The sequence below is a fragment of the Liolophura sinensis genome, chromosome 7, assembly GCF_032854445.1.
Source record: "Liolophura sinensis isolate JHLJ2023 chromosome 7, CUHK_Ljap_v2, whole genome shotgun sequence".
Classification (NCBI taxonomy): Eukaryota; Metazoa; Mollusca; class Polyplacophora; order Chitonida; family Chitonidae; genus Liolophura; species Liolophura sinensis.
The window spans coordinates 14,140,099-14,166,527 of NC_088301.1; the positions used below are offsets into that span (position 1 = coordinate 14,140,099).

The 26,429-nt window shown below is 40.0% G+C and overlaps 2 protein-coding genes across 2 annotated transcripts in view; one reads left to right on the forward strand and one right to left on the reverse strand.

The window, feature by feature from the left end:
* Positions 1–22,489, forward strand: part of LOC135470664 (HEAT repeat-containing protein 1-like) — a 49,326-nt gene extending 26,837 nt beyond the window's left edge. The window contains 20 exon segments of the mRNA XM_064749699.1: positions 275–396; positions 1,892–2,020; positions 3,297–3,533; positions 3,749–3,887; positions 4,638–4,813; positions 6,464–6,631; positions 7,338–7,481; positions 8,187–8,354; positions 8,856–9,034; positions 9,665–9,764; positions 12,216–12,295; positions 13,528–13,612; positions 14,908–15,042; positions 16,077–16,181; positions 17,315–17,385; positions 18,656–18,753; positions 19,211–19,368; positions 20,382–20,540; positions 21,351–21,459; positions 22,365–22,489. Of these exon segments, the coding sequence (XP_064605769.1) occupies positions 275–396; positions 1,892–2,020; positions 3,297–3,533; positions 3,749–3,887; positions 4,638–4,813; positions 6,464–6,631; positions 7,338–7,481; positions 8,187–8,354; positions 8,856–9,034; positions 9,665–9,764; positions 12,216–12,295; positions 13,528–13,612; positions 14,908–15,042; positions 16,077–16,181; positions 17,315–17,385; positions 18,656–18,753; positions 19,211–19,368; positions 20,382–20,540; positions 21,351–21,459; positions 22,365–22,453 (2,651 nt within the window). The 3' untranslated portion in view covers positions 22,454–22,489.
* A 26-nt stretch (positions 22,490–22,515) lies between these two features.
* On the reverse strand, positions 22,516–26,327 carry LOC135471239 (DNA polymerase epsilon subunit 4-like). Its single transcript, XM_064750370.1, has 4 exons — positions 26,112–26,327; positions 25,453–25,537; positions 23,972–24,013; positions 22,516–22,734 (listed from the first exon to the last, which is right to left on the reverse strand). Exons 1-4 carry the CDS (start codon positions 26,325–26,327, stop codon positions 22,718–22,720), a joined length of 360 nt encoding a protein of 119 aa, XP_064606440.1. The 3' UTR covers positions 22,516–22,717.
* Positions 26,328–26,429: the final 102 nt, after the last annotated feature.

Sequence of the window (26,429 nt, forward strand, 5' to 3'; positions counted from 1 at the left end):
ATTTTTATGTCTAGCCTCAAGCTTAGTAAACATTTTGTTACCAGCTTTGTCAGTGTTAGGGTCAAACTAGTTACTATGTCTTTCATTCACAGATTTCATTTCCACATTGGAAGTCCAGTGCTGTACAAGCTCTGCTAAAGGGAAATTGCTTTAGCTGCTGCTGTTACTGGTATGAAAAACTGGAAAGCTGCTTCCATTACAAGTGTACTAATGCAAAGCAGACCTCCAGATGACCTCACTACTTTATCAATCACTTGTTTTCTGTGTGTTACAGATGAAACAGAAGAGCTGGAGCTGAACGTAGAGTTGATTGTGCAGTGTATTCGGTCATCTGATAACCCCCAGACCCATCACCACGCCCTACTAGTGCTGACCCAGGGGGCCAAACTACAACCGGTAAGTCAGGAGAGCACAACCACTGACTTTGTCTTTGATTTTTTTTTAACGCAATGCTCAAGAAGTTTTCTCTTATATTACTGTGGTTTATGGGTGGTCTATACCAGAGTACTTGGGGGTAAACAACTGAGGTACCTGGCAAACATCTGGACTTAAATCCATAGCTAAAAGAGAGAGGGCTGGATTACGCAACCTCATTGGCCAAGGGCTTGATAGCCGCATCGAGGCGGCTCTTTAATCGTCTTAGCCAGCGAGGTTTCTTTGGGTGTTTAAACAGGTTCCTGCTAGGACTTGTAAAGTCTAAGTTGAACTTATACTCTCTCGAAAAAAGAAACTGAAATTGTGTATTGCAGATGCAAATTATAGACTGATGACATCACAGATGAGCACTGCATATGTACATATAATGTAAATGTTCAGTCAATAAATAATGAAATTGTTGACAATGATACCCAGAATACAGTTTAAGCAAAAGATAACCATAAACTTTAAAACCCATAAAAAACAAATTCTGTATAAATATAAATAATTTTTGGATATGCCCCGTCATTAGGCGGTGGATATTTTTTCTGTCTGTCTGTCCGTGTTCGTGCCCCGGCTATACCTCCAGAGACTTTCAATATTTGATGGATACGCAGATGACACGACTCACATTTGTCCCTTTCGGTGGTTGTCATAGTGACCATACCTGGGCTATAACTTCAGCTGTTTTCTGCATAGAGTTTTAATTTTTGTTGGATGCAAACATGCACAGACGAAGATGTGTCGTACCATGATAACCAGATTGCTATTTTCCTGATATCTACTGTATAGTAAGGCATGAACTTTGTGTCCTGGCTACAACTCCGATGTATACTGGATACTTTGATACAGAGGTGACAATGTGTTGTGCCTAATATTTGTGCATTTTTACCGTTGACAAGGTAACCAATACATCTACATAAATATATATATATATATATCATGTCTGGGCTATAACTGTTTATTTCCCACGTGCAAGTTTAATTTTTGGTGGATACATAGATACAGATGCAATGATATGGTGTGACTCCCATTTGTTCATTGCGACGGTTGCCATTGTAACCGCATACCTATCATCAACACTCATGAAGATTCACTTCAGGGGTTATACTAACCACAATGCTACTGGTATTCTTTTATACATTTCAAACAAATGCATTTGTTCAGACATATGTTGTGTTCACCTGAACTCTTATCTTATTTTATTTTTTTGGTGAAACAGACTACAGGTGATTTATTTCAGCATAATCTGTTTTATGTATATGAAATATTATTGAATAAGAATTGGGTGGGTGGACCAAGGAGGACTTGAGAGAGTTTAAAATTTGTTCATAGATACTCCCTCTCTTGGTAGGTAGAGAGTATGCTACTCTGTAACAAAAATTATTATAGATAATAATCAGCTCAGAGTTCATCAATAAACTTAATGATTTGAATCTTTCTATAAATGAGAATTAATTATTTCTGTTTTTAGGAGCATTTACTTCACAACGTGATGTCAATTTTCACATTTATGGGAGCAAACATTCTGCGTCAGGATGACAGTTACAGTTTTCACGTCATGAGCCAAATTCTGGAGACTGTTATTCCGTCCCTTGTAAAGGTAAGCAGCTTTGGAGACAGTATTCCTTCCCTTGTGAAGGTAAGCAGCTTTGGAGACCAGTATTCCTTCCCTTGTAAAGGTAAGCAGCTTTGGAGACCATTATTCTGCCCCTTGTGAAGGTAAGCAGCTTTGGAGACCAGTATTCCTTCCCTTGTGAAGGTAAGCGGCCTTAGAGACCATTATTCTGTCCCTTGTGAAGGTAAGCAGCTTTGGAGACCATTATTTCGCCCCTTGCAAAGGTAAGCAGCTTTGGAGACCATTCCGCCCCTTGTGAAGGTAAGCAGCCTTGGAGACAGTTATTCCGCCCCTTGTGAAGGTAAGGAGCTTTGGAGACCATTATTTCGCCCCTTGTGAAGGTAAGGAGCTTTGGAGACCATTATTCCGCCCCTTGTAAAGGTAAGCAGCCTTGGAGACAGTTATTCCGCCCCTTGTGAAGGTAAGCAGCTTTGGAGACCATTATTCCGCCCCTTGTGAAGGTAAGCAGCCTTGGAGACAGTTATTCCGCCCCTTGTTAAGGTAAGCAGCTTTGGAGACCATTATTCCGCCCTTCGTGTAGGTAAGCAGCCTTGGAGACAGTTATTCCGCCCCTTGTGAAGGTAAGCAGCTTTGGAGACCATTATTCTGTCCATTGTGAAGGTAAGCAGCCTTAGAGACTACTATTCTGTCCCTTGCGAAGGTAAGCAGCCTTGGAGACCATTATTCTGTCCCTTGTGAAGGTAAGCAGCTTTGGAGACCATTATTCCTTCCCTTGTGAAGGTAAGCAGCTTTGGAGACCATTATTCTGTCCATTGTGAAGGTAAGCAGCCTTAGAGACTATTATTCTGTCCATTGTGAAGGTAAGCAGCCTTGGAGACTACTATTCTGTCCCTTGTGAAGGTAAGCAGCCTTGGAGACCATTATTCTGTCCCTTGTGAAGGTAAGCATCCTTGGAGACCATTATTCTGTCCCTTGTGAAGGTAAGCAACTTTGGAGACCATTATTCTGTCCCTTGTGAAGGTAAGCAGCTTTGGAGACTATTATTCTGTCCCTTGTTGACATATATGTAATAAAATAAGATTTTGAATGAACCGTCACCATCACTGCTGCCATAATTTATTTCAAGCATAGTGATACTGCTACACTCTTTTTTACCACATGACCTAGCTGTGTATTCCTGAAATCGCTTCCTCTGTTTGTTTGGGTCTGCCAGCAGACAGCTGGTATAAGTGAAATATCCTACAGTGCAAAATACCAATCAAATAAAGAAATATATAAATCATTTTGCCTATTTCCATAGGCCTGTGAAACACAGAAAATGGCTGAGGTGGAAGAGGTGATTACCCTGGTGATTCGTGTGTTTGTGGACTCCTATCCTCACATTCCATCCCATCGCCGCCTCATGCTCTTTACCAAGTTAGTGAGGATTGTGGGAGAAGACAAGTACTTATGGAGGATACTGCTGATGCTGACAAACTTTATGATCACCAAGGTCACGCCAAGGTCACAGGAGATGGTGGAAGCAGAGGATAGTAAAGTAAGATAGAGTAAAGAAAATTGAGGAGATAGAGTGATGAAAGCATTGTCTGCAATAACAATTTCCGCATTTGAAATTTCAAGAAGCAGTTTTAGGAATGAGTATTTGTAAGAGATTCTTTTTTGAAATGAAAATTGACTTAATTTAATAGAACTCAGTGGAAAAAAAACCTAAGCAGACAACTTACTTCAATAAAAATTCTGTTCTATTTTTAGGCCTCCAATCTGATTGGTATCTCTGACATGGAGTTCTACTTGAGACTGTCAACAAGTTTTCCTCCTGGCCAGCAGTTAATGGCTGCTAAGGATGCTTTGGTCTACCTGGCGTCACTTCCTGAAAGGAAACAGGATAAAGGTGAGATCTGGCAAGTTACTAACCAACTCGCCAACATGTAATGTACTGATATGCACGCCATGGAAGTGATCTTTAACCGATGTTACAATTTTGTCACCAAGGCCCCATAAGCAGTCAGAGGATGGGAATCTAAAGTTCCCATACCTATTGTGTCATATCGACTGAAAGGCAAGATGCTCTAAGCACTAGACAACGGCTCACCACACTCCCATAATAGCGATGTGGAATTTTGTCAAAAGTGGTTTAGGTATACTGATGGGAACTATTTTTTTTTTCTTTGTGAAAGGTTTATGAAATGGAACTAAAATTATGAAGAAAATGATTTTTAGAGGAGATCCAAAATGTTAGGCACCTTCTTCCTCTTCCTTCCCCCACCCCAAATAAAAAAGAATTCATTGTTGAGGCATGTTTTATGTATCATAACAACTACTCCGTTTTATGGATGTTTTCAGTCAGTAGTCAGAAATTTTTGGGATCATTGATTTCCAAATGGAAAATTGGAATCAGTTTAGTGCCTTTTCCCCTTAGGGCCTTAGGAAAGCAGTAGTTTAAAGCCATATGTTTGCGTGAAGAGAGAAGATGAGAAGCTTTTTGTACTTTTTATATTAGGACAAATTATATACACTGCACATTAAAAAAGAAAAAGCTAAATGTTTTGTGCATCCTTTAAGTTCTTGTGGACCTGTGTGATAGACAAAGCAGGCCACACGCGAGTACTGTCGTCTGATACATGATTATGTCTCTTTCTAGTGGTTACGCCTAAAAGAAGTCCTAAAGGTGTGACCTTAAGGACAAGTGCAGGAGAGAAATATGATACCGAAATCTTCAGCGTTGATGTACACACAGCCAAACAGTTGCGTCATTTCAAATACGCTGCAGTCAGCCTATTGGTCAGTTTATTTGAAAGTGACAGTTTCATTGGTCAGGTGAGTGAGTGTTCAAATGACAAATGATTTTATGTGTTTTGGTGCCTGCAGTGTAACTAACAGATGTCCTGTGTGGTCATAAGGTTGATAGCTCTCTCTGTGTACGTTAGGTCATCAGATTACATGTTTTTCTTCATTGCCGATGCGGTGTTAAGCAGTAATCATTCATTCAGTGCAGTCTGTGACAACATTTTGTGTGAAGAACTTGTAGGAACTTATTGGGAACATATGTGGCCTGATGATGTTTTTATGTTAATGATGATATAAAACCATCCTCAGCAAAATGAAGGAGACGTGGAGGGAGGATATATGTGCCAAGCCCAGTCTCTTTGGCTTTAGGTGTCATTGAGGCAGCATCGTAAATATCTTGATGTTGATACTGAACATTTCAAGGAGGCAGCCAACAAATAATGTTGGAAGCAGAGCTAAATCTCAACAAACTGTCATCTAAGCATTCCTAGAGGTAAGGTGTAAGTGGCTTGCCTTCCATCACTAGGAGACTCTTCCTCAGGTTCAAACCCAGCCTTGAAAAGGGAATTTGTAGATTCTACTGGTCTAATTTTTTGTGGGACCTTAGCTAGAGCGCTAATTTGACCTGTTCCACATTTGGATGCTCATTGAAAATCACTTGTTTTCCACCAATTTGGAATGTATGTCTGTGTTTGACATGTGGGAAAGTTTGTCACTGATTTGCCAGAGGTTGGTGGTTTGGGCAGGGCATTCTTATTTCCGCCACCTGTAAAATTGACTGCCTTCATATAAGCAAATAAGTCTTGATCAAGGCTTTAAGGAGCATTCAGATAAATAAATAAATATAAAAAGTATTTAAAAAAGAATTTTTGGCATCATTTGAAACCAAATGTTAATGTTCTATTATTTGCTGGAAAGTTTTTTTTTTGAAGACATCTGAATGAAGTGCTTTAGATGTATTTAATAGTTGTGTACATTAGTGTTTGATAAATTTACAATTGATTATGTGCCCGCCTTTCTGTCATCTGTAAAAATAAATTTGCTCTGAAATTTCCGTGAAACACAGTTTTTAAAGGTTTGAGAATTCTTTACAGGAATAGCATGAAAAAACAGGTACTGAGTACATGTACATGTAAAAATTGCAAATGGAGGTGGGTCATGTACCTGATAAAGGGTGCTAGAGCATGATTGTAACTCCCAACTTGATGGAGTATGGCGTAAAGCTGTGATCTCCTGTGCTCTGACACGTTTCCTCCTACCATCGTGCTGGCAACCATCATATAAGTAAAATATTCTTGAATACAGTGTGAAAGACACTAATAAAGTGAAATAGTCAAATAAGTAAAACTCATCAAATAAATGAATACTGTACTTCACCTAAAGATTGATATGTAAAAATGCATATTCAGAAGCACATAAAAGCCTTAAAATTATACTTCTGATTCCAACACTAAAGCCTTTCTGACAAGAAATTGATCGAACTTCAGAAAATGACATTTAATTGGCCATAAGGGATGGATGGATCATTCAGGACGAAGCAAAATGTGTCTCTTGAAAGAAAGTTAACTTGATGTAAAATAAAGTTCATCAAAACTGTATTAAGAAAGGTTGACTTATATGGTTCATTGCAAATGTGAGAATGTACATCATTTACAGTCCAGTGGTCGGTTGTTGTCACAGGTGGCTGAGTGTGAAGAGGCTGACATGCTGTCATATTATAAGGAATTGTTGAAGACCATCATGGAATACATCACCAAGCTGTCGCGGAGTGCGGAGGAAAACCAGAGCAATCCTACCTCCAGGTTCTGGAGAGCTCTTCTACACAAGGTGTATGATCTCTTGGAGAAGGTGAGAACTAATTGTCACCAAGAGATTGCTATGGAAATGAGTACTGTTTGGTTAATCAGTGTAAAGTTTTTATGGCTAGATCAATAAATTAAAGTCAATGAAAGCTTCCTGACATTTTTGACAAGTCACATGATACGGCAGCACATTTTAAACCTTCATCGACAAGAGAGTTTGATCTCAAAAATTTCCTGTTAAATCAATAGGTGTTGACTTCATACCAAGCCCTTTGCTGCCTTAGCTGTCCAAAGCAAGCCAGTCAGCCCCTCATTGTGTGGTAGCAGGCCCAGATGCTCTTGCTTTTGCTTTGTTAACGGTTTTGTTAGGTTTGTTAAAAACAAAACAAAAACAGAGTAGTTTTTTTTTCTGGGCGTTCCAAAAATTTTGAATACAGCATTGAATACCAATCAAATACGGGAAAAGTATAAAAAGATAAAGAAGTGTTACTCATCAGCTCACATTTTGCATTTAATAACCTGGAATTTCTGTGTCCAATTTTACCTGGTTTAGCACTTCCTTTTTCGTTTGTAATTTTGCTCAGTGCTTTAGTAATTTCCCATATAATCCATGTATTCTTGCCATGGGTGAAATAGTCATTAAGGCGAAAATATGCCATGCATAAATTTTGAAGCCTTGGTGACGTTACAAATAAATATTGTAAACATACATGTAGTAATGGGAGGGATGTAAACTGCTGTTGTTGTTGTAGGTGGTGTCGCTGTTGCAAAACCAGACTTTCTATGATGTGATCTCTGCCCTGATCATGCATGATTTGCCCCATGTTCAGAGGCGTGCCATGGAGCTACTGAACGCCAAACTACAAACACAGAAGGAGATCGCATCAGATACAGAGGTCAGCGGCCATTTCATATGTTACTTAACAAAGCCAGCTTTATACATGTACTTCCTCATTTAATTGTTTCACCCTCTCATTATAATTTTTCAGCACTTCTTTGTGTTTACCTTAAGTACAAAGATCAAATCAAAGTTTCGTTGCGTGATATACATCACTGACTTCACAAGTAAGGACATACTGTAACACTTCAACGTTTTCACATGTTTGCGAGGTGTTTATTCAAGCATGTTCTGAAGGCATTATTGTGTGTAGACTCATAAAATATATTTTTTGTATCTATATTTTTTGTGATGCCCTGAAATTGGCCAACCCAACCAATATAGTTTTGTCTCAAAGATCAAAATAAAAGTGTGCATAAATTGCATTGAAAATTGCTCTTTCATGTGCAAAAAGGTTGAGGAATTATGGTAACATGACTGTCCATACATGCACTGCTTCGATGTCAAAATCAGTCCTGCTGTATTTGTAGTTATCTTGGTAATGGAGTTACTTTTTCGCTCACGATGGGGATTCAGGCCCAAGCCAGGATGACCACGGTTCCTTTGCCATACATAAGCACTACATTACCAGTTTTTCCGAGAGAATATTAAAGCAAATTCAGAAATGAACAATCACTTTGCGTGGGAAAGCTATAGCATTGAATTTACTGTTTGCTTTGTTGTTGATCTCCATAATTAAAGAGGTATAATGTTTGTATTTCAGGTTAACATACTGCTGTCGGTTGTCCATGAACTGTCAGATATTGTCACTCAGACGGTCTTACGTTCAAATGTTGGCGAGGAGAATGCTGTTAATGGACAGACAGCCTTGTTTGGGTTGAAACTGCTCTCCAGACATCTCGCAAGCAAACACCCACAGCCATTCCTTAAGGTAAATTCTTCATTATAAACTCGTATCCAGTTCATGCTGGCTTCCTCTTCGGGGGAATGTCAGCCAGCTGCCCCCGGGGTCGTTCGCTTCCCCTGAGCTCTGCCAGGTCTGCTGTCATCATAATTTTGGTCATCGTCGTATTATTTTTTAAACATTTAAATTTAAGGCAGGTTTAATTGTTTGATTCTTAGATTTTGTGTTTGAATGACTGTATCTGTTTTATAAATTTGCCTGAAAGAGTTCATTATTAGAGGCAAGGAAAGGCCAAGAAATATTAATTTTGGGCTAAAACTTAATTTTTCCAGTTGGGTATCATCCTGCCTTTTGTCAACAGCAAACAGAGTCAAAACACCTTTTTTTTTAGATCAGTAGACTCCATGAGTCTATTGATCTACAGAGTCCTGGAAAACGAATAACTTAGTCATTGAGAAAATCAAATAAGTGCAACTAAAAGGATAACTTTTGAGGCTTCGCTTATAATTAAGCTTTTCCTTATAACAGGTGTTACAGTTAGCAACGCATGTATTTGAGACGAGAAGTGACAACCCCCAGGTGGCAGCCTGCGGCTTGCTGTGTTTAGCGGAGGCGTGTAACAGCCTAAAGGTTCATGCCATTCAGCTACTGTCCACCTTTGTGCCCAAACTTCTCCAGGTGTTCCAGGATGGAGAGGCACTGCTCAGGTTAGTTTTGTCTGTAAAAGGCTTGGGTATCGTTAAGATATACATGGAGTACTTGTAGGTCACAATAAGCAGAGTCATGCACATTGAGACAACTTAAAGTGCCACAATGTTATTGGCTTTATTCAGTCAGTCAGTTATTTGTAAAACTCGTGGACATGCCTGTTTCTACTTACTTCACAAAATCCGTGTTTTGTGTTTTAACCATATGAGTGGCACAACGTTGTGTTTCCAGTGGCTCTAACATGGTGCATGTAAGAATGTTTTTTTCCAGTTGCTCATTTTGCATGGCCTTGTAAGAATTCCTTATTAGAATTTGATTTATAGAGCTTTGGAATTAATGTCTGTGATCGTATAAATCTGTTTCTTCTAGTCTTCCTAAATAAGTCATGTTATGTTATTTGTTGTATTTTCTTATAAATAAATGTATTTTGTATTTCTTTTTCACCGGTTTTGTAGGATGTGTCGTCACATTCACTGTGCCTTCTGGCCAGTGGTAGTCAAGTGTCATGTTATCAATTGCCTATATCAAGTTTGTGATAAAACATTTTTTTTCCCCTCTTTATATATATTTGAATTTGTTTCGAACACATATTTTAATCATTCCATATGACGTATTGTTTTTGTTTTCAGTAAGGAACTTCTTGCATTGAGTGCTGCCACAGCCCTACACAAACTTGTGGAGAATCTCACATACTTCATTAGTCCATATCTTCTGGATATCCTTCACCAGGTGAGGTTCTATACCTACTGAATATCCTTCACCAGGTGAGGTTCTATACCTACTGAATATCCTTTACCAGGTGAGGTTCTGTATCTACTGGATATCCTTCACCAGGTGAGCCCCTATATCTACTGAATATCCTTCTCCAGGTGAGGCTCTATATCTACTGAATATCATTCTCCAGGTGAGGCTCTATATCTGCTGACTATCCCTCACCAGGTGAGGTCCTATATCTACTGGATATCCTTCACCAGGTGAGGCCCTATATCTACTGGATATCCTTCACCAGGTGAGGTTCTGTATCTGCTGGATATTCTTCATCAGGTGAGGCTCTTTAGCCTACTGAATATCCTTCACTAGATGAGGTTCTATATCTACTTGATATCCTTCACCAGGTGAGGCCCTGTATCTACTGAATATCCCTCACCAGGCAAGGCCCTATATCTATTGGATACCCTTCACCAGGTGAGGCTCTATATCTACTGGATATCCGTCACCAGGTGAGGCTCTGTATCTATTGGATATCCTTCACCAGGTGAGGCTCTGTATCTACTGGATATCCTTCACCAGGTGAGATCTTATATCTACTGGATATCCTATATCTACTGGATATCCTTCACCAGGTGAGGCCCTATATCTACTGGATATCCTTCACCAGTTGAGGCCGTACATCTACTGGATATCCTTCGCCAGGTGAGGCTCTATATCTACTGGATATCTTTCACCAGGTGTGGCCTTATATCTACTGGATATCCTTCACCAGGTGAGGCCCTATATCTACTGGATATCCCTCACCAGGTGAGGCCCTATATCTACTGGATATCCTTCACCAGGTGAGGCCCTATATATACTAGATATCCTTCACCAGGTGAGGCTCTGTATCTACTGGATATCCTTCACCAGGTGAGGCTCCATATCTACTGGATATCTTTCACCAGGTGAGGCTCTCACACTATTTCTGCTATGGATTTACAGAATTATGCATAAAAGGATACTTGAAAAGTAACTCTCCATAGACTTCTTTCACACCTATCACTGTTGACCTCAACGTTGCAGGCTACTTAATTTCTGGACTGGCCACTTAAGACACGAGGAAAACTGTATTTCAAAGCCTGGATTTTAGATATCTAACGTCCATTGTGATCGGACCGTATGCCCATGGTCCAGTCATTCGGCTGTGATCCACTCCCTAAAGCCATCCTGACACTATGTCTGCCTATAGTGGGCCCATCACGGTACCACCATGGGCGTATCATCCTGCCATCCTGATGAGAATTTGCTGTGGTTGTTACAAACTTATTCACGGCAAATGCATTGTGTCTCCATGTATCAACAAGAACTATTTTTTTCCTAATAGACAATCTCACAAAATTTGAATCCATATGAAAAGCATTTTTTTCATAAAGCATACATATGCTGAGTATATATAATGCAATATAGTTTTTAATCTTGCATGTTCAGTACAGATTAGGTACACAACTGACTCATAAGTTATTCTAGATATTGTGCAAAAAGTACATTGTTGTAGTGTTTTCATGGTGATTTCGGGCAGGATACATATACATGTAGATAAAGTTTGAAACTGGATGTCTAACTAAGGAAAAATTCTACAGGCAAGCAGACTCTTGGATTTTAATACAGAATATTATTATATGTGAAGTGAATATATTTAATAGTAAGAGAAATCCTGCTGCCAGCAGCCAATGAAATGACTGGCTTTCAGACCAATCAGGTGTACAGTAACCAGTCACAGGGACGGTCATGTTGACCAACCAATAAAAGAGCAGGCAGTCTCTTAACCAACCAGTCAGATGAGGGCAGGATACATATAGATCAGACACCTGCAGCACATGACCTAGTCTCCATAGTGAAGCTTATCAGGGCAGTCACAATTTAAAAGTTAGGGGCCCTCCGTGGCTCAGTCGGTTAGCGCGCTAGCACAGCGTAATGACCCAGGAGCCTCCCACCAATGCTGTCGCTGTGAGTTCAAGTCCAGCTCATGCTGGCTTCCTCTCCGGCCGTAAGTGGGAAGGTCTTCCAGCAACCTGCGGATTGTCGTGGGTTTCCCCCAGGCTGTGCCCGGTTTCCACCCACCATAATGCTGGCCGCCGTCGTATAAGTGAAATGTTCTTGAGTATGGCTTAAAACACCAATCAAATAAATAAATAAATAAATTTAAAAGTTAGTGTGGCTCCAAATTTGAATGCTGAAAAGTTTGAAAGGAAATAGCCAATTGAAGCTCTCAGCTCTCATCAACCAACCCCATCTCCACCAATAAAATGGCTGGGCTTCTTTTTAGGTCATAATATGTCATTTCTCTGGTAAGGTATTTCATGTCGGTCATTGTGTCAGTGCATTCGGTCATGACCATGGCACCTACTAACATGAACAACAGTCCACCACATGTCATTAGGTAATGTTCTTTTGTTATTAATAATTTTCTTCATATATTTTTGTCAGGTGTGTCATATGACCAGTTTGATGGAGAGAAGTCCCAATCTACAGAAACCTCAGCTCACCTTTAGATTGACAGCAATCAGGTCAGCTTAGGGACGGGTACATAAAAAATGTGTAGGCCTTGATGGGCAGTATTATCATGGTGTCTAACTTTTTAGCTCACCTGTACGAAGTAAATTGAGGTATTCTCAAAAGGTGGAAAAGTGGGGGTGTCGGTGTTGGTGTCTTGGTAAGCTCTATTTTTTTAGCTCCTGTATAGTGGGATCTTTTGGATGGAAAGTTAAGCTTTTTTTTTTAGACCTACCAAGAAGGCTATTTGCTCAACCAATCATAAAGTTGCAATAGCCACCTGTTGTACACTGATAGCCAATCATGGGTAGCAATTTGCATATCAAAGACCACTCAAGCGAGTTGGTGCTCTAACTCCCCACAAGGAATTATTGTACTATCATAGCTCAACATTTGCTCAGCCTCTCATATCAGCCTTTTTGCACATCAAAGATCTCTGCCTTAAGTTTGTGCACTGGCTCCCCACAATGATGTCTTTCGCCACAGCACTGATTTACAACATACAAAGTCACCGCTGAGTGCTCCGCAATCTTTATGCATATGATAAACAGTCATATTTGTGACAGTGTAATACTTTTGGCCTTTCTTGTTGAATTAGTTGCAAGATCTTATCTATTTACACCATCTAGTTAGAGGCTAATGCCTGTGTCTGACGATGTCATTCTACTTTATTGTGGCTTAGATGTCAGTATTTGAACACATTACCTGACTTAAGAATCAAGCAGCTTTACTAACTGCTCAGTCAGAAAATCCACAGGTGTTCTGTAATTCCTTTGATTACACATATTATGTCATGCACGTATTTAGTAAAACACCAGTCAAATAAGGTAAATAAATATTTAGTGCAATTGCACTCAGTGAGGTTACAGTAAAATGTAAGTGCATTATTTTCTATCTGAAAATTGGGTGATCACACATACAAAATTTCCAGTTATATGGAGTGTTACTGGCTTTTTAGCCACTTTGCTTTTTAACCACTTTGCACATTTATAATTTTGTTAATTGGTTATGTTTTTTGTAGTATTTGTAAAAATCAGTACTGTAATACTGAAGGATCCCTGTGTGACCCTACTGAAACGAAGTATTCTCCTGTTACTATGGTTACCGCTGTACAGCGCAAGAACTGGAATACAGTGTATGTGTGTGAATCCTACAATGGTGACTTTATTGTGTGTTTTAATCCGGTTAAATCTGTTTACATACTGATTGTGTACATACTATATGTTGTTTTCTTTTATTACCCCAGAAACATCCTGGCTACTAATGTCCCCAGCAGAGTCCTGATTCCTTCCCTTGTCCAGTGTTATGACAAAATGTCCGCCAGTGATTGGGTATGTATTATGCTAATGACCTAATTTAGACCCCCAAAATTGAATTTTAAGGGGCAAACAAACGGCATATAGTACCACTGTTAGTGGTAAGACATTTTTCTGGCAGGATATCGTCCTACCTTCTGTAGAAACCTCATAGCAACTTCCTAAGATCACTAGAACTTTCAGGATCAGGTTGTTGTGAAACATAGTCATGGCTAAAAGTTTTAGGCCATTTGGAGACTGAGGGAGTATAGGGCCTATTACGGATTCAGGTTCTCGGGAGTTCCATGTTGGGGCGCTTGCGCATATACTGGAAATTGGGGTTAGAATCCTGGCGGGTGATGGCCTTCGCGTACAGAAGTGTTGGGCGAAATGGAGTGTGTTCTCAGTTAAAAAAAAACAACTGCCCTACCTTTGCTGATGACTTATTTGTTTTCTTATCTTTTGTGGTGATGTCCATGTGTGTCAGTAGTTTATTTAGATCAGACTAAGCATTATCCAGCACACCTGTCACGATCTAAGGTTACCGCATGAAGGCCTAAAAAACAGGCTTCCCGGTAACACATGGGCATAAGGTCAAACGTCAAAGTTTAGGAATGAATTAAGTATCCATGTAAGGACTATTTATAAAATATAGGCCTATATTAAATCCGTTTTTGATTTTAAATTTTTCGTATAGACAAATTTGTTTTTGAGAAGAGAGGGAACACTGAAATGCACCCAGAGAGGTAGGGCCCAGGCTAAGCTGTGCTGGTACTGGTGGAAGTTCATATCCTTGAGCATGCCTTCACTAACCTGACAAAATGGGTTTATGAGATTAAAGCTAATCTGATTAAGAACTGGTACGACAACCCCTACCCCTCTCCATCCACCAAGACATAATCTAGATTTAGATTTTATCAGTATAATCCTTTTGATTTGAACAATGTACATCTTCTGGCATTAACCACTCATATGTACTTACAAATCTAGAACACCATGTAAAATGATGACTTTCTCCATATTCCACTTCAAACAAAATTCGTCATGGATGCGTTAAGTGAGAACACGCTCCAGTCACCCAACACTTCTGTACGCGAAGGCCGTTAACTGCCGGGATTCTAACCCCAAGTTCCGGTATATATGCGTGAGCGCCCCTACGTGGAACTCCTGAAAACCTGAATCCGTAATAGGCCCTATAGATGTTCATGGTCAGAGTACTGCTCTGTAGTCAAAGCGTTCACGGCCTGTTCCAAGAAGCCATTTCTGTCTTAATTCAAGGTATGCTGTGGACTATGATGTGTGTAATCTATGTTGTTCTTGTTTTGTTACAGCAGTGTGTTATTCCGCTGATGGCGCTGTTAGCAGAACACTTCAGGCAGATAAACAAGGACCAGTTAAACAGCTATCACTCTCAGATTGTAGACTTCTTCTACACCTGCCTGGATTTCAGATTTCTTCATTCACAGGTATGGGTACAAATTTTGAGAAGCCAGTCTCAGATGATTGTTGTGTGTTGTGCTCATAGGTGAACTGAAAATTACTGGTTTTGTATTTCAGATTACTTGTTAGTCCAGTGTGGAGTAGTAATTACCATAATGATAACTGAAAACTATATCCTCTTGTTTTTTTTTTTTAAATTATTTTACTTAATGGTCGAAATTAATGTAGACAAATGTCAGAATTGTTCAGTGGATTGTATGTTAACAAAGAAACCATTCTGACATACCTAAGTAATGAGTCACGACCTCATTTTTCAGATCCTTGTCTTTCAATTGCAAGGACATTAAAAGTGGGGATTCAGTGCAGCTAATTTATAGATTTCCCTGCTCTCATTATTCATATTGTCTTGGTAACAGCATTTATTTATTTATGCGATTGGTGTTTTTTCGAGGTACTCAAGAATATTTCACTTATACGGCTGCGGTCAGCATTCTGGTGGGAGGAAACTGGGCAGAGCCCAGGGGAAACCCACAACCATTGGCTGGTTTCTGCCAGACCTTCTCACATACCGCCTTAGTGGAAGCCAACATAAGCGGGGATTTGAACTCACAGCGACCACATTGGTGAGAGGCTCCTGGGTTATTGCACAGCGCTGATGCGCTAATCACCTTGGCCATATAGGCCTCTGTGTTTACGGGAAGCGATGGAGGGTGCTTGTGTGGCTGTTCGCGCAATCTAACTTTCACCAGTGTGGCATACAAGTGTGTACATCACGTGTCTGTCAGTAACTTGCCAAAGGATGGTGCTTTACCCAAGGACACTCTGGTTTCCTCCGCAAATAAAAGTGATCACTATCATATAAGTGACAAATTTTTGAACTTCATTCAAATAAATATGATGACAAATAATCCTGAGTGTGTCTTGAGATTTTCTATTGGCAATGAAGTCAGAATTAACTCTGAAGTCTGGACTAAAGTGCCTTTAGTTTTGTGTTAGGCCAAGACTGGTATTATAAGATTTAATACACTTTTGACAACCATAATATTTTTGCTAATGTCAGGTACCATCTAGTGCTGTGTCAGCCGTTGAGGCCAGTGTGATAGAAGCAATCATTACCATGGTGATGAAAATGTCAGAAGCCACTTTTAGACCAATGATATTCAAGGTAAGACTGTCAACAAACATTTCTTCAGCTAAAACAGAACTCATTTATAATCAGATAGTTAAGTGATGTGGCTTAGAGTTTCTCTGTGTAACCATGATGCAGAAGATGAGTTACAAAAATCGATACGAACCCAATCTGCAGATTTTACATAAGCTATGAGTGTTACGCTAGGCCTGGGTCAGCTGTAGTTGATGTTACTGTAATTCTTCAACAGTTGGGCATATTTCCACTGTGTTTATTCAAGCATATTCTGAAGGCAATACTGGATGTAGACGGATAAAATTATACTTTTTGTGAAGCCCTGAAGTTGGCTAGTCCAACCAATGTAGTTTTATGTCCAAAATCAAATTAAAAAGGTGCATAAATAGTGTTGAAAATTGCTTTTTCATATGCGAAAAGATTGAGGAATTAGGGCACTTGTGGCATTAGTTGTCTTAGACTTAACTGATAGCCCCTATACCTAATTACATCATTGTCTGTCGCAAGACATTGTGGCTAAAAGTTGCTTTCATGCCTTGTTAGTATGTTAGGGGAGGAGTCATTTGAGTTGTGGATTCACAATATGGACGGTTAACATGTGGCATGGTAAATTTAAGACGGTTAACATGTGGCATGGTAAATTTAAGACGGTTAACATGTGGCATGGTAAATTTAAGACGGTTAACATGTGGCATGGTAAATTTAAGACAGTTTACATGTGGCATGGTAAATTTAAGAAGCTCCCGAAAACCACATATGCTACTCATATACAAAATCTACTCATACTAACCAGATAATAAAGAAAAACGGTGCCTTCACACGTTGATCTGAAAGTTATAATGTTGTCAATTGGATATCCTTCCTGGCTTCCACATAAACCTCCAAACACCACTCGACAGTCAATACATCTCTCAGAATCAGGCAAAATTAGTCAAATTATGGACAAAATTTTAGATCATTTAGTGTAATTTTGATATATTTATTTATTCGATTGGTGTCTTACACTGTACTCAAGGATGTTTCACTTTTACGACAGCGGCCAGCATTACGGTTGTAGGATGCAGTATTTTTGAAAGTGATGTTTAATCTTGAGGAATCAAACCAGCTTTGTCCAGTTATTGGGTAATTACTCATAATGCTTCATGGTTTTTCAGCTCTGCGACTGGGCAACCCGCCACGAAGAGAACAAAGACCGGGTCTTGGTGTTCTACAGACTTGCAGACAGGTACGGGTTTTGGACTTTCGGAGCACACCTCGACTAATTTTGGTGTAAAAACAAAATATTTTCTTCTTTGTATCTTGATCACAATTGGCTTGTTCCTTTTGTTCCATAACATATACGAGGAATTTCATAATAATCACCCAGGCATTGGCACGCCTTGATGAAGACACGAAAAGTAACTTGATGAATGTATGCTGCTTGCTCTGGTTTCTCCCTCCATAAGACCGACTGCCATTGGATAAGTGAAAAACTTCTTGCGTGTGGTGTTAAGCCAAATTGAATCAAATACATAAATGATGGGGGCCTTCTGAAGCCTCATGCTGGCTTCTTCTCTGGCTGTATGTGGGAAGGTGTAACAGCAACCTGCAGATGATTCTAGCTTTTCCCTGGGTTCCGCCTGTTTTCCTCCTAACATAATGATGGTCACCGTCATGTCTGGTGTGTCATGTCTGGTGTAATTATACTGTGACTGGATCGAGTGTCATGTCTGGTGTCCATATGTTGTTGCAAGGTTATGTGTCATGTCTGGTGGTGCGACCTGCCCCGATGGCTCATTTGGTAGAATGTCTGCTTCAGGGAGGTAGATCCAGGGTCAGTCCTGAGTCGGGTCACATCTAAGGCCTTACGAGAGGAAGTTGTGGCTGCCTCGTTTGGCATTCAGCCTTAAGGGGATAGTGCAACGACTGGTTGACCTGTATCAGTATAAAGGCTTGGGTGGGGCACCTTACTTGCCTTGAGTAAGTCATCTCAGTGAAGCATCACTTGACAAGAGTGATGGAAATCCGTCCTGCAACAAGGAGGCAAATCACATTATACTGTGATTAAACTCCATCATACATTTTTCTGTCTCATCGGCACCAATGCGGCCGTACATGGAAAGGTCTGGCAGCAGCCTGCGGATGGTTTGGGGTTTCCCGCAAGCTCTGCTTGGTTTCCTTCCACCATAATGCTGGGCACTATCGTACCAATGAAATATTCTTGAGTACGGCATAAAACACCAATCAAATAAATAAATCAAATATTGGCACCAATGGGTGTATGACTTCAGTACGGATGTGCTGACATGTACATTGTTAGATATTATCTGTCAAAACAACCAGTGCCATGCAACTAGTGGAGTGATAACAACACATACCCCATCATTGTCATTTTGTAATATGTAACTTAAATAAGGAAACAAATTACACTTTGTGGTGTATTTGACATAATTAAATTTTCACCTGGATTTATGTGATTAAATTTGTATTATGACAACTAATATTTTGTTTTGTAGGTTGGCAGAGAAGCTGCGTAGTTTATTCACTTTATTTGCTGGTCACATTATCAAACACACAGCCAGGATGCTGGATGAGAACAACAATTCCAAAGATGGTAAACAATAACCCAGAATTCTACACTTTTGTTATTTTTATAATTTGATCTTCCTTCAGTAATTTTTGTTCGTAATCAAATTCCCTGAACGTAAAAAACTGACAGTCAGTTTTAAAGTGTATTTTGACATGGTAAGTAAGTACAAAATAATTTTCTAAGCATAAACTGAGTGTCGATTGGTCAAGATGAGCAACACTTGATCAGTTGTGTTTGAAGTTCAAATCCACCTCAGCTGAATTTTTTATTTATTAGAAAGTTGTTTGGGAGGGAATGTTTTTTCTTCTCCATTTAAATAATAATGAATGATGAATGTAAGCTTGTGAAATAGAAAGAGAAAAAAAACAATAACGGAAAGTGGAAGTAATTTATTTTCTCTGCGCTTGTTAAGCATCATCAAGCGGTCAGTTATCCGTCAGTTGTCAGATGTTGCATGGTTTTTTAATTGTCATTTCTTTAGGTGATCTATTCTTTGGAAGTGGTAGAGAAGCTGAGCAGAAGGCCGATCAATTGCTGATATACTTGTACAGTTATCTATACAAGTGCTTCCTTTATGACAGCGAGGGATTTGTCAGCAAAGAGAGATTTCAGACACTGATGCAGCCGTTATGTGACCAGGTGAGAACAATTGGCCAGGTGAGAACCTTCGGCAAGGTTATGTAACAAGGTGAGAATCATTGAGGTTATGTAGCTAGGGGAGAGTCAAGTTATATGATCAGGTGAGAACAATTGGCCAGCTTATGTGACCTGGTGAGAACATTCAGCCAAGTTATGTGACCAGATGAGAACATTTAGCCAGGCTGTGTGACCAGATGAGAACATACAGCCAGGTTATGTTATGAGTTGAGAACCATCAGCCTGGCTATGTAACCAGGTGAGAACAATTAGCAGGGTTATGTGACAAGTTGAGACAATCAGCCAGATTATATGACTAGGTGAGAACAATCAGCCAGATTGTGTGACCATTTGAGAACAATCAGCCAGATTGTGTGGCCGGGTGAGAACAATCAGTCAGGTTATGTGATCCAGGTGTGAACAGTCGACCAGGTTTTGTGACCAAGTGAGAGCGTTCAGCCAGGTTAGGTACCAAGGTGAGATCAGTCAGTTAAGCTCTGTGACCAGTTGAGAACAATCAGCTAGGTTGTGTGACCAGGTGAGACCAATCAGTCAGGTTGTGTGACCAGGTAAGAACTATCAGCCAGGACATGTGACTAGGCGCGAACAACCAGCCAAACTATGTGATGAGGTGGGAATATTGTGTATTTGTACTTCATGCACAAGTTATGTGACCAGGTGAGAATATTCAGCCAAACTAATATGACAAAACATTGTATCCCTCAAAGGGGGGTAGCAGTTTTGAAATTCAGCTACTGTTCGTTTCCTCTTGGCTCTGCCTAGTCTTCCACCCATATGTGTAAATCTGATGACCGGTATGTTTTTCTGATTACTCTCATGGGAGTGAAATATTCATGAGAATGACATGAAAGACCAATGGTCTGTAAACATGTACAAATTTGTGGAGTGCAACATAGTTACTATTTATGGGGTATTTCGAACTAGAGTGCAAGGTTGTTGTGTAACGAAAATGCTATACCCCTGCCATTGATTTGTAAGTGTGTTTATCTTGGCAGATTGAGAACACTGTTGGGGGAGAGGATCTGTTTGAGAAGAGGGTGGGGACACACCTGGTGCCCTGCCTGGCTCAGTTTGCTGTAGCAGCTCAGGATGATGCCTTATGGAGATCTCTCAACTATCAAATCCTTCTCAAAACACGCAGTCCATCGGCTGAGGTAGGTCTTAACTGTTTGAATTCTGGCTTGGTTTTGATTCTGGTAGAGGTTGGGGGCCTTTTTCAACAAAGTAATTATTGCCGCTGTGGATGTCTTGGCGAAAATGGTTATGAGAAGCTTCTCGCTGGCACCAGATCTTCAAGCCATAACCTGCTGTAGGTCTTCGTAGAATCTCAGTCTTCCCAGTGGAATGTGAAATCATGTAACCACACATGCGTGGTCTTCCACCAGTATGGTAGGCGTATCACAAATGGGAAATTTCAACAGTAACTTGCCAGTTGCTAGTTTACCCCAGCACTCAAGTTTCCACTGCCCATGAAGCTGATTACCATCGTATAATGGCAAAATTCTTGCTTGAGGCGGTATAAAGCAATAACCGGATAAATTTAAAATTCTGAATCGTGAGGTAGCTGATAGACATAAAAATAAAAAAATTTTATGTAGAGCAAAAAACAGCGTGCTAAATAAACAAGGGCTAATTCGTAATAGCAGAGGCAGCCGGTATAGGGCTTCATCTAGTCTTGTTAAAAGTGAAAGGCACATCTAGGAAGGATGTGAATCAAAAAGTCAGACATAGCGAGTTTAACATAGAACCGCTTGTTCTAGCTGATAACTTCCAGTAATGATGTATTTGAAACATGAACTAACCATTAAACATGATTCGGCAGAGAATTGAGAAATGATTGTGTTATGAATATATGAGTTAGAGATTCATGGTTTGACATCATGTACACCTGATATAGAAGACTCTCATGTCGTCAGGTGTCAGTAGGTACACATGTAAGTTCCGAGTTGTTTTTCCTCTTACAGGTGAGATTTGCGGCCCTCCTGGTTCTGGATGAACTTCACAAGAAGTTAGGGGAGGATTACATGTCCTTGTTACCGGAGACCATCCCGTTCTTGGCAGAACTCATGGAGGGTAAGTCACTCCTTTGTCATCGACTGCATTGAGGTTAATAGATAGAATGGAAGGTTCACCTGGCTAAGAGACTGTTTATGCGTACGGACTCATTTGTTTTGACACTTTGTTCATTTGTTGTACAGACTGGCCTGGTTGACAGGCTTTGTTCATGCGTATTGGTTCACCATTTGTGAGGCTTTGTACACGAGTACATTCTCACCTGGTTGAGAGACTTCGTTTATGTGTACCTTCTCACCTGGTCGAGACATTTAGTTCATACTTTAATTCCTCAGCTTTTTCACATTTTGGAGAAAAAATACTTTGGTTGGATTGGTAAGATGTGTAATCATCACTCTACCCAGAATAATGAATTCACAGCATGCTTGAATAAACTCCTTGCAACCGTAAGAAAAGGTTGAAGAATTACAACATGTAGTCTCACCTGGTTGAGGGCCTTTGTTCATATGTACAAGGTCACCTGCTAGAGAGGCTTTCTTCTGGGTCTTGTTTTGGCTCTCAGTTCTGGGCCCATATTTATCAAGCAACTTATAAAGACTTAAATCATATGTTGTCCTTAAAAAGCCAAACTCACTAGAGGGAAAAACTCAAATCGTTGTCTGCAGTGAAGAACCAGTGTACAAATTATGAACATTTTAGAGTGAAACATTTCAAGTGTAGCTGTGTTTGAATTTTTGACTTGCATCGGAGGACGTTTGATGAATATGGGCCCTGGTTCTGAGATAATGGTCAACAGTTGTCGTATTTAATGTGTCACCAACAAGATCCAGAGAATTTTTATCTTTTTGGCTGCATCATAAAATTAACAAAATGTACTTTTGAATGATTTGGAAGCTCTGTATTGTTAGTTCCTGTGTTCCCATAGAAAACTTCAAATTTTTGATGGAGGACTTGTTTGTTTGCAGATGATTCGGATGAAGTTGAGAAGAAGTGCCAGAGTGTTATTGCTGAAATGGAGAAGACATTAGGGGAACCACTTCAGAAATACTTCTGAGATAATCTGCTTTGTATTGCCCTACTTTCACAGAAAAAAAAATATATAACAGTATCAAAGAATCCAGATAGTTATGTTGTTTTATTACAGTGTTAATGTACACAAGTTGAAGCATTTACGTTATGATTGGTTCTGTACAGTGAGTCAAGTATTTTACAGCAACATGGTCCTGTTGTTGAAATGTCAGACGGAGGAAGATTCTTCATTTTCCTCACAGAGAACGTTTGATGACATTATGGTCAGGAGGAGTTGTCACCCATGGTTCTAGCTGTCAATAATTCCTAAAATGAGAAAACAGAAAAGTTTTATTTACACAAGCTACCTTCATATACAAGAGTGTGGGATATCACTACAGCCAGTCATATGCCAAAGGGCCCATGCATGGCTCTCTACATTCCCTTTACATCACTGCCAACACCAGCTAATCTTGAACAACGCTGAAGTGACTTTGGTCACGCTGAGTCAGGAAGTGATGTCACAAACCACTGAGCTCTGTGTCAACCTTTGGTTATAATACAATATGCACAAGTCTGGGAGTTTGACCGGGGGAGGCGTAAGCAGGTCTCATCTTCTCATTAAGCCCCTCTGGTCATGATGCCATTTTCAACCAATGACAGAAACCATAAACAAGGGAATATCCAGGGATATAGAATGTGCCTCAAAAATAAAAATAAAAAAGTTGTTTTATTTTAACTTATTGGTAAATCTTTCCTTACCCTTAAAAAACAACAATCTTCTTTTAGAGTTCCTTTTCATGTATCCCTTAACTATGTCATCAAATGCAATCTCACAGCACAAGTCTTCAGTGACATGTTGTTCCTATAAGTCTATGTTGTGTGACCTTTAAGTACACTATAATAATATGGACATAATATGGTTGATCACAGCAGCTCCTTTGCTCTAGCACTTCACTGGTCAAAATGTCTCATTCATGTATTTGATTTGAATTAAACTTACCTAGTAAAGTTGCCCAAGTCAAGCCTGAAGAGATGTATACACTCTCTGGTGTAGTGAGGGATGATGATTATTTGTTTGAATGGGGTTTTCCGCCGTACGTAAGAATATTTCACTTACGCGACGACGACCAGCATTATGATGGGAGGAAAACGAGCAGAGCCTAGGGGAAACACACCACCATCTGCAGGTTGCTGTCACACCTTCCCACTTACAGACAGAGAGGAAGCCAGCACGAGCTGGACTTAAACTCACAGCCACCACATTGGTGAGAGGCTCGTGGGTCATTGAGCCACCCTGGCTCCCTAACCACCTCGGCCACTGGGTGATTATGGACATTGGCAACCTGATTGTTAAGCACATTGATAACCTAATGCTTGCTACTGTTCAGAACTTGCATAAAAGAAAAAATGCCAGAGCAAAATTACATGTACAATAGGGTAACACCAGCTTTCAGAAACCCGTAAATTTAATTTACGCACTCCCAAATGTGGAGAGTAAAACTGTTGTTGTTTAATTTCAAAACAAGTACTGTTCATTCGAAGAGGGATTAATCTGAAGTACCTTCTAAGAAAGAGTAGCAGTCTCTGGCATCCAGGATATTGTCTGAAAGAAATTAAATACATGGAATTAATACTCATCCTACTGTTTAACCTAAACATCTATATGCTTAATAATAATGGAAATGCTGGGGGATAGAATTATTTAGGTTATTTCAGACATCCAGATTATGACGATCAGTTCAATCTTTTCAAAGTTCTCACCTTCAGGTACTTGCTGGAGGTGGGACATATTTTAGACACCACATTATGAATTAGATTTCTTTTTGACTAAATAAAATAAACTCTATGGGTGTGAATCCTTTAAAAATGAAATCTACTTGGATCTACTTTTCAATGGTCTTCACTATTTTCATTACTTTTTTTTTACCAAAATGTAAATACATTTCCATAGATGTGCTTTGTGGGAAATCGCCAGAATCTAGTCCAAATCTTACCATGAAGTCATAGCCCCACATGTGAATGCATATAAGATGCAGATTTTGGGGATTCCATGTTCATGACTTAATGATGTGAAACAATGTATGCCAGTATACTTTACTGTTGTAAAGCAGTCTGTATGTGACTTCCAAGATTCCCGATTCCGATCAAAAGTAAAGTCATGTCTTTTAACCTGATGCTTACTTACTCTGGAATCACCAGCATTCTTTCGCTTCAACGTATCAAAATTTCAAACAATTCCATACATCAGTCTGCACAAGACACCTGAAGATTGGTACTGGTGTTCTGCTGTTTACCATCACAGTCAAGAATATTATATGAGATAGTGATAGGTTCCACATGTGCATGAAACAAGATTTTTATTTCACTTATACGACGGCGGCCAGCATTATTGTGGGAGGAAACCGGGCAGTCCCCAGGGGAACCCACAACCATCTGCAGGTTGCTGAACGCCGGAGAGGAAGATAGCATGAGCTGGACTTGAGCTTGCAGCCACCACATTGGTGAGAGGCTCCTGGGTCATTGCGCCGTGCTGGTGTGCTGGCGTGCTAACCCCCTCAGCCAAGGAGGCCTCCACCCACTTTTGGTAACTAACAAACTTTGCCCCAAGTGAGACACAGGAGGCTTGGTTTTCACCACTACGGCTTTATTGGTGGAAGACAAGTAATTTCCCACCGACCAGCTAAAACTACCTACTTGTACACAAGCCTTAATTTGAGTCCTGTCCACTACATACAAGGCTCCAAAAAACAAAGGAGGCAAATGAATCCTGAAAATGCTAAGTTCAATCCATCAAACACTTTGCTGTAGTGTAAAGAAACAAAGGAAAAGGGACACGTTGCTGTCACAACCAGGACTGCAAAAACGTACAGAGGGAACCTGTCTTAAATCTCATTCTGTCTGTGCTGGCAGGAGAAATGGTGCAGTTGATAGATGTCTGTCCTGACTGGTACATGTTCTTGACTCCGAAATGAATGGGCCCAAGTATCTTTACTGTAAAGTCAGTTGCGAGCACCACCCACTCTCGTTATTTGTACTACTCACCCAAATCTTTCCTCTGAAGGGTTTTCCGCTTGCTCTGAACTGTGTGAGTTACAGCATCAGCTGATAACATGTGCACAAACAATTCCTGTAAACAAGAGTACAAAATGAAGAATCAAAAAGATATTTTTAACAGAATTAGTCTGATGGTCCTACACAAAGGGAAACAAATCTTATAACTCACAAATCAGCTGTGCCCTCCTGTACAAATAACGATACTAACGATTTAAATAACATATAATCGTGAATATTTATTTATTAATAAATTAGATTGGTTTTTGCGGCATACTCAAGAATAATCCACTTATACAACAGCTTCCAGCATTAAGGTGTGAGAAGACAAGACGCAGCCCGCGGGGAAACCCACAACCATCCGCAGGTTACTGAAAGACCTTTTCATGTACGGCCAAAGAGGAAGCACACATGGGTATTACTCGGAGCAACTGCATTGGTGACAGGCTCCCGAGTCATTGTACTTACCGGTATTTATAATTTCAGATACTTGGGGAAATTTTAGTGCAGATCTAAAATGAATGTGTATGTTTGGGAACGGATTTAAACGTACTCATGTGTAAATAGTTCAGTCCAAAGTAAATATGCATACAAGACAACATCCGAGGATAAGAAAACTAAAAGTAAACGACATGTTTGGGATTTCTCACCGTGGCTTTTGCCAGCATGACAACGGCTTCTTGACTAGACAGTGTCACGTCTGGGTCCGACTTCATGATGTGCTTAATTCTAGTTAACGGCAAGCGAATAAGTTTATCGCTTGTCTCTTGATCAGCAGTGGCTCCATTTCCCGGGTCATCGTTAGTTATTTTGTCATCTTCTTCCATCAACGTCGCAGGCTCCTCTTCCTTCTCATTACCCGCCATTTCTGAACTTGCAACGCACTAAAAGACATGTGTGTTGATTGGCTAGTTACAGAACGTAGCGCCGATTTCATTGGAAGATGTGTGTTGATGCGTGCAGGAGTA

Excerpts from the sequence above, each read along its gene's own strand:
- LOC135471239 (XM_064750370.1), bottom strand. The coding sequence starts at position 26,327 with ATGGCGGGTAATGAGAAGGAAGAGGAGCCTGCGACGTTGATGGAAGAA. Across the intron at positions 25,538-26,111 it reads TCATGCTGGCAAAAGCCACG|GAATTGTTTGTGCACATGTT; the intron begins GTGAGAAATCCC and ends TCTTGTTTACAG. Across the intron at positions 24,014-25,452 it reads CCTTCAGAGGAAAGATTTGG|ACAATATCCTGGATGCCAGA; the intron begins GTGAGTAGTACA and ends AATTTCTTTCAG.